At 41.4% G+C, this 12,006-nt stretch overlaps 1 protein-coding gene across 6 annotated transcripts in view; it reads left to right on the top strand.

Annotated features, from left to right (window-relative positions):
• Positions 1-12,006, top strand: part of LOC117749412 (receptor-type tyrosine-protein phosphatase mu-like) — a 205,962-nt gene that overhangs the window by 119,794 nt on the left and 74,162 nt on the right. For 4 of the 6 annotated variants that reach the window (XM_034559934.1, XM_034559933.1, XM_034559932.1 and 1 more), the window contains exon 18: positions 1,093-1,167. The exons of the other annotated variants lie outside the window; for them this stretch is intronic. In XM_034559934.1, the coding sequence (XP_034415825.1) occupies positions 1,093-1,167 (75 nt within the window). The remainder of the gene's footprint in view (positions 1-1,092; positions 1,168-12,006) is intronic. 6 annotated transcript variants of the gene reach the window in all.

Below are 12,006 nucleotides of genomic sequence, written 5' to 3'. Positions count from 1 at the left end.
ACACACACTCACACTCACACTCTCACACACACTCACACTCACTCACACACTCACACTCACACACACTCTCACACTCACACTCTCACACACACTCACACACACTCACACTCACACTCACTCACACACTCACACTCTCACACTCACACTCACATTCACACACACTCACACTCACACACACACTCACACACACACTCACACTCACTCACACACTCACACTCTCACACACACTCACTCTCACACACACACACACACTCTCACTCTCACACACTCACACTCACACTCTCACACACACACACTTATTGACTTCTGGCTTTAATCAGCTTTTATTGGAGCACATTTCTGGTGGCTAACTACATCAGATGCTGATTGGCTCTAGTGCTCCCCTGGCACCTGTCACTCTGCAGCAGGGGGAGTCCTACCCACACCCCCAGCCCCTCCCCCTTCCCTTCCAGAGTACCCACGATGCCTTGCAGCGATAACAGTGAAAGGAGCTGATGTGAATTTAAAGGAGAGCTGAACGTCTTCTGAATGTTAACTGGACACTTTAGACAAAGAAACACAGTTTGTTCTGAAATGGGAGTTCATTGAAGCTCAGGGTGTCAAAGTGATGATAGTAAATATTCACATTATATTCAATCAACATGTATTAGGAATTAATTATATATCAAGTAATGTGTACATATAAATATAAACATTTAGATACTTCACAGTTCTTGATATGTCAAATTCATATTTTCTTAATATGCATGATAACCAATATAATGGATTCACATTTAAATATATATGTATACATATACACATACATACACACACATATATATATACATATATATATATATATATATATATATATATATATATATATATATATATATGTATATATACTTTTTGTTTCGTCTCTCTTCGTCTCTGCTTGTTTGATGACTAATGCCTCACTGACTGACTGACTGACTGACTGACTGACTGACTGACTGACTGACTGATTAACACACTTCTCTTTCAGGTGTGTTACTAATATTTCTGCTTCAGTAAAACAAACTGCTTCAGCCTCTCTGTCTCTCTGTCTCTCTGCATGCCTTCCTGGATGAACAGCTGCTATAATCATCACCCAGCTCACCACGCCGTACATTCGCATCGCCCCGGCAGCAGGAGACAAGCAGCTCCCAGGTCAGCAGAACTCACAGAACAACTCCAAGAACCATGAGAAACACAAAGGAACACATTAAGAACAATAAGAAACACACAGAAACATTAAGAAACACATAAAGAACGATAAGAAACACATTAAGAACAATGAGAAACACACAGAAACAATAAGAAACACATTAAGAACGATAAGAAACACACAGAAACAATAAGAAACACATTAAGAACAATGAGAAACACACAGAAACATTAAGAAACACATTAAGAACGATAAGAAACACATTAAGAACAATGAGAAACACACAGAAACAATAAGAAACACATAAAGAACGATAAGAAACACATTAAGAACAATGAGAAACACACAGAAACAATAAGAAACACATTAAGAACGATAAGAAACACACAGAAACAATAAGAAACACATTAAGAACAATAAGAAACACATTAAGAACGATAAGAAACACACAGAAACAATAAGAAACACATAAAGAACGATAAGAAACACACAGAAACAATAAGAAACACATAAAGAACGATAAGAAACACATTAAGAACAATAAGAAACACATTAAGAACGATAAGAAACACATTAAGAACAATAAGAAACACATTAAGAACGATAAGAAACACATTAAGAACAATGAGAAACACACAGAAACATTAAGAAACACATAAAGAACAATGAGAAACACATAAAGAACGATAAGAAACACACAGAAACAATAAGAAACACATTAAGAACAATAAGAAACACATTAAGAACAATGAGAAACACACAGAAACATTAAGAAACACATTAAGAACAATAAGAAACACATAAAGAACGATAAGAAACACACAGAAACAATAAGAAACACATTAAGAACAATAAGAAACACATTAAGAACAATGAGAAACACACAGAAACATTAAGAAACACATAAAGAACGATAAGAAACACACAGAAACAATAAGAAACACATTAAGAACAATAAGAAACACATTAAGAACAATAAGAAACACATTAAGAACAATAAGAAACACATTAAGAACAATGAGAAACACACAGAAACATTAAGAAACACATAAAGAACGATAAGAAACACATTAAGAACAATAAGAAACACATTAAGAACAATAAGAAACACATTAAGAACAATAAGAAACACATTAAGAACAATGAGAAACACACAGAAACATTAAGAAACACATAAAGAACGATAAGAAACACACAGAAACATTAAGAAACACATAAAGAACAATGAGAAACACATTAAGAACAATAAGAAACACATTAAGAACAATGAGAAACACACAGAAACATTAAGAAACACATAAAGAACGATAAGAAACACATTAAGAACAATAAGAAACACATTAAGAACAATAAGAAACACATTAAGAACAATAAGAAACACATTAAGAACAATGAGAAACACACAGAAACATTAAGAAACACATAAAGAACGATAAGAAACACATTAAGAACAATAAGAAACACATTAAGAACAATAAGAAACACACAGAAACATTAAGAAACACATAAAGAACAATGAGAAACACATTAAGAACAATGAGAAACACATTAAGAACAATGAGAAACACATTAAGAACAATGAGAAACACATTAAGAACAAATAGAAACACATTAAGAACAATATGAAACACATTAAGAACAATATGAAACACATTAAGAACAATATGAAACACATAAAGAACGATAAGAAACACACAGAAACAATAAGAAACACATTAAGAACAATAAGAAACACAAAGGAACACATTAAGAACAATGAGAAACACATTAAGAACAATAAGAAACACATTAAGAACAATGAGAAACACAAAGGAACACATTAAGAACAATGAGAAACACATTAAGAACAATGAGAAACACATTAAGAACAATAAGAAACACATTAAGAACAATGAGAAACACATTAAGAACAATGAGAAACACATTGAGAACAATGAGAAACACATTAAGAACAATATGAAACACATTAAGAACAATGAGAAACACATAAAGAACAATAAGAAACACATTAAGAACAATGAGAAACACATTAAGAACAATGAGAAACACATTAAGAACAATGAGAAACATATTAAGAACAATGGGAAAGACATAAAGAACAATGAGAAACACATTAAGAACAATATGAAACACATTAAGAACAATGAGAAACACATTAAGAACAAATAGAAACACATTAAGAACAATATGAAACACATTAAGAACAATGAGAAACACATTAAGAACAATATGAAACACATTAAGAACAATATGAAACACATAAAGAACGATAAGAAACACACAGAAACAATAAGAAACACATTAAGAACAATAAGAAACACATTAAGAACGATAAGAAACACACAGAAACAATAAGAAACACATTAAGAACAATAAGAAACACATTAAGAACAATGAGAAACACACAGAAACATTAAGAAACACATAAAGAACGATAAGAAACACACAGAAACAATAAGAAACACATTAAGAACAATAAGAAACACATTAAGAATGATAAGAAACACACAGAAACAATAAGAAACACATTAAGAACAATAAGAAACACACAGAAACATTAAGAAACACATAAAGAACGATAAGAAACACACAGAAACAATAAGAAACACATTAAGAACAATAAGAAACACATTAAGAACAATAAGAAACACATTAAGAACAATAAGAAACACATTAAGAACAATGAGAAACACACAGAAACATTAAGAAACACATAAAGAACGATAAGAAACACACAGAAACAATAAGAAACACATTAAGAACAATAAGAAACACATTAAGAACGATAAGAAACACACAGAAACAATAAGAAACACATTAAGAACAATAAGAAACACACAGAAACATTAAGAAACACATAAAGAACGATAAGAAACACACAGAAACAATAAGAAACACATTAAGAACAATAAGAAACACATTAAGAACAATAAGAAACACATTAAGAACAATAAGAAACACATTAAGAACAATGAGAAACACACAGAAACATTAAGAAACACATAAAGAACGATAAGAAACACATTAAGAACAATAAGAAACACATTAAGAACAATAAGAAACACAATAAGAAACACATTAAGAACAATAAGAAACACATTAAGAACAATGAGAAACACACAGAAACATTAAGAAACACATAAAGAACGATAAGAAACACACAGAAACATTAAGAAACACATAAAGAACAATGAGAAACACATTAAGAACAATGAGAAACACATTAAGAACAATGAGAAACACATTAAGAACAATGAGAAACACATTAAGGACAATATGAAACACATTAAGAACAATGAGAAACACATAAAGAACAATAAGAAACACATTAAGAACAATGAGAAACACACAGAAACATTAAGAAACACATAAAGAACGATAAGAAACACAGAAACAATAAGAAACACATTAAGAACAATAAGAAACACATTAAGAACAATGAGAAACACATTAAGAACAATAAGAAACACATTAAGAACAATAAGAAACACATTAAGAACAATGAGAAACACACAGAAACATTAAGAAACACATAAAGAACGATAAGAAACACATTAAGAACAATAAGAAACACAATAAGAAACACATTAAGAACAATAAGAAACACATTAAGAACAATGAGAAACACACAGAAACATTAAGAAACACATAAAGAACGATAAGAAACACATTAAGAACAATAAGAAACACATAAAGAACAATGAGAAACACACAGAAACATTAAGAAACACATAAAGAACAATGAGAAACACATTAAGAACAATGAGAAACACATAAAGAACAATGAGAAACACATTAAGAACAATGAGAAACACATTAAGAACAATGAGAAACACATTAAGAACAATGAGAAACACATTAAGGACAATATGAAACACATTAAGAACAATGAGAAACACATAAAGAACAATAAGAAACACATTAAGAACAATGAGAAACACATTAAGAACAATGAGAAACACATTGAGAACAATGAGAAACACAAAGGAACACATTAAGAACAATGAGAAACACATTAAGAACGATAAGAAACACATTAAGAACAATGAGAACACATTAAGAACAATAAGAAACACATTAAGAACAATGAGAAACACATTAAGAACAATGAGAAACACATTAAGAACAATATGAAACACATTAAGAACAATGAGAAACACATTAAGAACAATAAGAAACACATAAAGAACAATGAGAAACACATTAAGAACAATATGAAACACATTAAGAACAATATGAAACACATTAAGAACAATGAGAAACACATTAAGAACAATATGAAACACATTAAGAACAATATGAAACACATTAAGAACAATGAGAAACACATTAAGAACAATAAGAAACACATAAAGAACAATGAGAAACACATTAAGAACAATATGAAACACATTAAGAACAATATGAAACACATTAAGAACAATGAGAAACACATTAAGAACAATGGGAAAGACAGAAACAATTCAAGCTTCAAGCAGCGATCTGCGGGTCCTCGTTCCTCCTCGTACGTCTTCGGGGGTACCGGCCGGACGCCGGCTCACGCGGCCAACAATGTCTGCGACCGTCGAGTAAGCGTCTGTGAGTTAGACGTTTTTTTCTTGCATGGAGTGATGCTGGAAATTATACTATACTGCAAACAGTCCACCACTTGCTGTATCCACTGTGTCCACGGCCCGAGACAACATGCATCAACATAATACATTTGAAGTGTATCTGATAAATTCCCTTCATCAGGAGTTTAGTAACCTATAGTGGCATGAAATACACAAGAATTAATGGAAAAATCACACAAAATTCAAAATGGCTGACTTCCGGTACCGTTTAGAGCATGGTCCCAAGAGACTTTCTTTTCAGTTTACATGTTTTTCATATGCCTACCTAGTTTCATAAATGTAAGTGAAACGTAGCGCTGGGGCTGTTTAAATTAATATTTGTAGGGCGCGCTATCGAGCCATATTGCCATTCTGAAGCATTACAATTGTATCAGGTAACTACATCTTTGACTTTAAATGTGTGTGCTAAGTTACGTTTCGAGCATGTTTATTCGGTCACGGCGAAGGATCAGACTTCGCCGATCAAACTTCGCCGATGCTCCAACTCGCCGACCTTCAACGAGTCCATACAACCTTCACAGCGAAGCATTATCAAGGTCTTACGTCTAAGAAATTTATTTGTACCCAAATGCGAGACCTCTAAATTATAAAAATGTTCACCAGTCCTGATATGCATGTCAAATTTAACAACTTGTGGGATATGATAAAGGCCCCAAAAACACTTTCATTGCTAGAGAATAATAATTACACGAAAAACAATAGGTTCCTTTACGACGAAGTCGTCACGAGGACCCTAATAAGAAATCTACGGAAACAAGAAACATACACAAACACACAGAAACAATAACAAACACAGTGAGGTCGTGAGGATGAACTGGGGAGGTCTGGCTGGGGAGGTGGACGGTTCCATGTGCAGAGCCTGAGGGATGTGGTCAGAAGGTTATCAGTGATGGGAGACAACCTGAGAACCTGCTGTTCAATTCAGTTTCAATTCAGTTTATTTTGTATAGCCCAATATCACAAATTACAAATCTGCTTCAGAGGGCTTTACAATCTGTACACATACGACATCCCTGACCTTTGACCTCACATCAGATCAGGAAAAACTCCCCAAAAATAACCTTTCACAGGGAAAAAAGGGAAGAAACCTTCAGGAGAGCAACAGAGGAGGATCCCTCTCCCCGGATGGACAGATGAATAGATGTCATGTGTACAGACATGTGTTGGAACCAGGAGCTGAAGAAGGAGGCCTGGAGGGCATGCAGCCGCGGTTACCGAGGCAACAACCAGACTGAGGAGATTTAGGAACTCCTGAACCGGACCAACACGCCCTCAAGGTTTGAAGCTCATCCACATCCCTGAGATGCTGAAGGCTCTGGACATTGTTGGGCTCTCTTGGCTGACACTTCTCTTCAGTGTCTCGTGGAGGTCTGGATCAGAACTTCTGGAGATGCAGACCGGGTCGGTGGTTTTCATTTTAAAGAAAGGGGACCAGAGAGTGTGCTCCAAAGTTTATTTTAAGGTTCTGGGAAGGAAGCTCGGACCGATTGGGTAACCTCAGATCCGCGAGGAGCAATGTGTGATATGATTCGTAATATACTTTATTACTCTCTCGACTGTGCCTCTGCTCCTCTCGCCTCCAACTGTATGCCCCATATATAGGGCAGAGACACTCAGGCCTTGATTCCCTGCAGCTAAGGGCAATTAGGCCTATTCCCTGCACCTTTTCCCTGAACCACTCCCCCACACCCCTCCGCAGCTGAGCATAACCACGCCCCAGCCACCACATACCTCCACCGCCCGACTTAGGCCAGGTTGTCATCCGGCCTAACCTACTCCACCCCCCCCCCCCCCCCCCCCCCCCCCCCTTGCGAGCGGGAGAGGAAGTCGGCCACGACCATCTACGTCCCCGGCCTATGGATCACCTTGAAATTAAAAGGCTGCAACGCCAGATACCACAGAGTAATCCGGGCGTTAGTATCTTTCATGCTTTGCTGGGAGGAGTGGAGAACCGAGGGAGTGGCTCTGCGGTAGGAGCCTCATCAGTGGGGCTGTTGTTGGCCGGGTCGGAGCTAGCGTGCCGCTGCTGTCCTCCTGACCGCCGGAATAAACCGCCAGGTGGTCCTCCGCAAGAGTGATGGCGGCTTCCAGCGACGTAGGACGGTGACAGCCGACCCACTTCGACGTTTCAGCAGGCAGCCCCCCCAGGAACTGCTCCAGGATGACCCTCTCTGCCACCGCCTGCGACGCTTCTGTGCTCCCGGGCTGCAGCCACCTCGTCGCGGCGTCCCGCAGCCGTTGCGCGTATGCAAAAGGCCGGTCTTCGGTCCCCAGCGTAGCCTCGTGGAACCTCCGCCGGCCTTGCGCACGTCCGCGTAACAGCGCCGCGCTGCCGGGGCCAGCTCCAGGGCTGCTGTCTGCGCCTCCCCGGCGAGCAGGGGCAGGAGGCCCACTCCACCGCTGGCCAGCCGCATGCCTCCGCCTCGAATGTCTCCAAAAACGACTGGACATCATCCGCTGCCGTCATTTTATGCAGGGCCAACCCCGTAAAGGTTGAAGGGCATCACCACAGCTGTCCCAGAGGCGAGCTGTTCTATGGCATGAGTCTGCCTTTCTGCCTGGGCCAGGAGGGCCCCCAGGATCTGCCGGTTCGCCTCTGCCTGGTCCCGCTGCATCGCTGCCACTCCCGCCAGCATCTGCCCCAGCGCAATAGCTTGCTGGGTCGGCAGATCTGGGTGCGTTTCTACGCTCTCCATTGGTGCTTTTTTTATTTTATTTTTTAAAAGGGGGGCCCCACGTTGGGCTCCAGTGTAACAAGTTATACGCTGTCACATTAATATATTAATTAATTTGAAGATTATAAGGCTATTTTCATTTGCACTTTATTTCAAATGTATATATAGTTTATTTAATTTGAAACTTAATATTTTGTATGTATTTATTTTATTACTACATATTATTTATTTATCAAATTTCCATTTTCACAGTTTATTTCTGTAGTATAGGTATTAGTTATTTTTGTGTTAAGACTGACTTTATTATTGTATTAACTTTATTTGTTCCATGAGCTGTCAGCAGCTGAGGTGGTTCGCCTCCCATTAGAGGTTTTCCGGGCACGTCCAACTGGTAGGAGGCCCCGGGGAAGACCGAGGACACGCTGGAGGGATTTTATCTCCCGGCTGGCCTTGGAACGCCTCGGGATCCCCCAGAATGAGCTGGAAAGTGTTGCGGGTGAGAGGGAAGCCTGGGTGATAATGGATGGATGGATGGATGTTCCATGAATTGTTAAGTATTGTTGTATGTGCAGGTTTACATACGGATAATAAATAAATGTCCTTGTGATGATCACTGTATCAGGTTTTTGCTTGTTAAACTGTAAGTGGATTTTATTTAGTTATAGAATACAAATCCAACCCAGAATGACATCAATTAGTTAAACTAATTTAGTTCACACCAAACGCATTGCGAATATTTGTAGCGCTTTACTCGCGTCAGTTTACTCGCCAGACAAGTTGTGTTCATTTGCGTCCCAACGCACCCCAACGCCACCAGAGCAGGAGCACCCCAACGCCACCAGAGCAGGAGCACCCCAACGCCACCAGAGCAGCAGCACCCCAACGCCACCAGAGCAGGAGCACCCCAACGCCACCAGAGCAGGAGTGCCACCAGCGCAGCAGCACCCCAACGCCACCAGAGCAGGAGTGCCACCAGCGCAGCAGCACCCCAACGCCACCAGAGCAGGAGCACCCCAACGCCACCAGAGCAGGAGCGCCACCAGCGCAGCAGCACCCCAACGCCACCAGAGCAGCAGCACCCCAACGCCACCAGCGCAGCAGCACCCCAACGCCACCTGAGCAGCAGCACCCCAACGCCACCAGAGCAGGAGCGCCACCAGCGCAGGAGCACCCCAACAGCCACCAGAGCAGGAGCACCCCAACGCCACCAGAGCAGGAGCGCCACCAGCGCAGCAGCACCCCAACGCCACCAGAGCAGCAGCACCCCAACGCCACCAGAGCAGGAGCACCCCAACGCCACCAGAGCAGGAGCGCCACCAGCGCAGGAGCACCCCAACGCCACCAGAGCAGGAGCGTCACCAGCGCAGCAGCACCCCAACGCCACCAGCGCAGCAGCACCCCAACGCCACCAGAGCAGCAGCACCCCAACGCCACCAGAGCAGCAGCACCCCAACGCCACCAAAGCAGGAGCACCCCAACAGCCACCAGAGCAGGAGCACCCCAACAGCCACCAGAGCAGGAGCACCCCAACGCAGGAGCACCCCAACAGCCACCAGAGCAGGAGCACCCCAACGCAGGAGCACCCCAACAGCCACCAGAGCAGGAGCACCCCAACGCAACCCCGCGAGTTGCGAAAGCCTCGCCAAAGCCAAAATATTTCAACTCTGGCAAAAATTTCGCAACGCGCCACTCACGTCTATCGCGCCGCCTGGCGAAACTCGCAACCATTCGCGCCTGTGCACCGACCCCACATGGGATCCACTCGGACGCCCCACTAATATTTGAACGGGCCCTGGGCCACTTTGAACTTTGAAAAGTTGGGCCCCGAGGTCCCCGAGGTCAAAAAGGTTAAGAACCCCTGGTCTAGCGGACCTCCATCAGGGTTGTCTCTTGTCATGGATCCTGTTTGTGATTTTCATGAACAGGATCTCAAAGCCCAGCCGTGGAGGAGAGGGTCCAGTTTGAGGACCTCAGAATAGCACCTGATGATGAGGTGGTTCTGTTGGCTCCTTCAGAACGTGACCTTCAGCATAATTGGGACGGTTTGCTGAGTGTGAAGCCGTCAGCATGAGAGTCGGAACCTCCAGGTCTGAGTTCCTGGTTCTCTGCTGGTTTGGGAGGGAGTCTCAAAGGGAGTTCAAGTACATATCTCCTCTGGTCCAGGTACACCTCGGGTTCATCCGGAGACCCGACCCCAGATAAGATGAAGCATATGTACGTGTATATATACACATATAAATACTTACATATGCACTGCATTATATGCATCTGTATGTATTTATGTGTATATATACATATAAATACATACAGATGCGCTGAATATTTAGCAGCCTGAAGGTAGAAACTTTCCACCAACTATTTATCCACAAAATATAAGGTGTGTGTGTGTGTGTGGGGGGGGGCTGTTTGCCTTGTATACATACACATTGTAACACACACACATTATGACACTCACCTCCTACTCAGCTTGACTGGCTGAAGCCCGAAGCAGAAAACAGCTTCTCTCTGGCCTACTGTGACACACACAGAGACACCTACCCACACATGGTGTCAGCCAGCACTTTTATTATTCTACTGGAAACCATTCAGCTGGACTAGTCTCTGGTCTCTGGTACAGACTAGTCTCTGGTCTCTGGTAAAGACTAGTCTCTGGTCTCTGGTAAAGACTAGTCACTGGTCTCTGGTAAAGACTAGTTACTGGTACAGACTAGTCACTGGTCTCTGGTACAGACTAGTCTCTGGTCTCTGGTAAAGACTAGTCTCTGGTCTCTGGTAAAGACTAGTCTCTGGTCTCTGGTAAAGACTAGTCTCTGGTAAAGACTAGTCTCTGGTCTCTGGTAAAGACTAGTTACTGGTACAGACTAGTCACTGGTCTCTGGTACAGACTAGTCTCTGGTAAAGACTAGTCACTGGTACAGACTAGTCACTGGTCTCTGGTACAGACTAGTCACTGGTCTCTGGTAAAGACTAGTCTCTGGTCTCTGGTAAAGACTAGTCTCTGGTAAAGACTAGTCTCTGGTCTCTGGTAAAGACTGGTCTCTGGTAAAGACTAGTTACTGGTACAGACTAGTCACTGGTCTCTGGTACAGACTAGTCTCTGGTCTCTGGTAAAGACTAGTCACTGGTACAGACTAGTCTCTGGTCTCTGGTACAGACTAGTCTCTGGTCTCTGGTAAAGACTAGTCACTGGTCTCTGGTAAAGACTAGTCTCTGGTCTCTGGTAAAGACTGGTCTCTGGTAAAGACTAGTTACTGGTACAGACTAGTCACTGGTCTCTGGTACAGACTAGTCTCTGGTAAAGACTAGTCACTGGTACAGACTAGTCTCTGGTCTCTGGTACAGACTAGTCTCTGGTCTCTGGTAAAGACTAGTCACTGGTCTCTGGTAAAGACTAGTCACTGGTCTCTGGTAAAGACTAGTCACTGGTCTCTGGTAAAGACTAGTCTCTGGTCTCTGGTAAAGACTAGTCTCTGGTCTCTGGTAAAGACTAGTCTCTGGTCTCTGGTAAAGACTAGTTACTGGTACAGACTAGTCACTGGTCTCTGGTACAGAC

This window comes from Cyclopterus lumpus, chromosome 20 (genome assembly GCF_009769545.1).
Source record: "Cyclopterus lumpus isolate fCycLum1 chromosome 20, fCycLum1.pri, whole genome shotgun sequence".
Taxonomy (NCBI): Eukaryota; Metazoa; Chordata; class Actinopteri; order Perciformes; family Cyclopteridae; genus Cyclopterus; species Cyclopterus lumpus.
The sequence above is the reverse complement of the archived record's forward strand: the minus strand, read 5'-3'. Positions and strand labels throughout refer to the sequence as shown.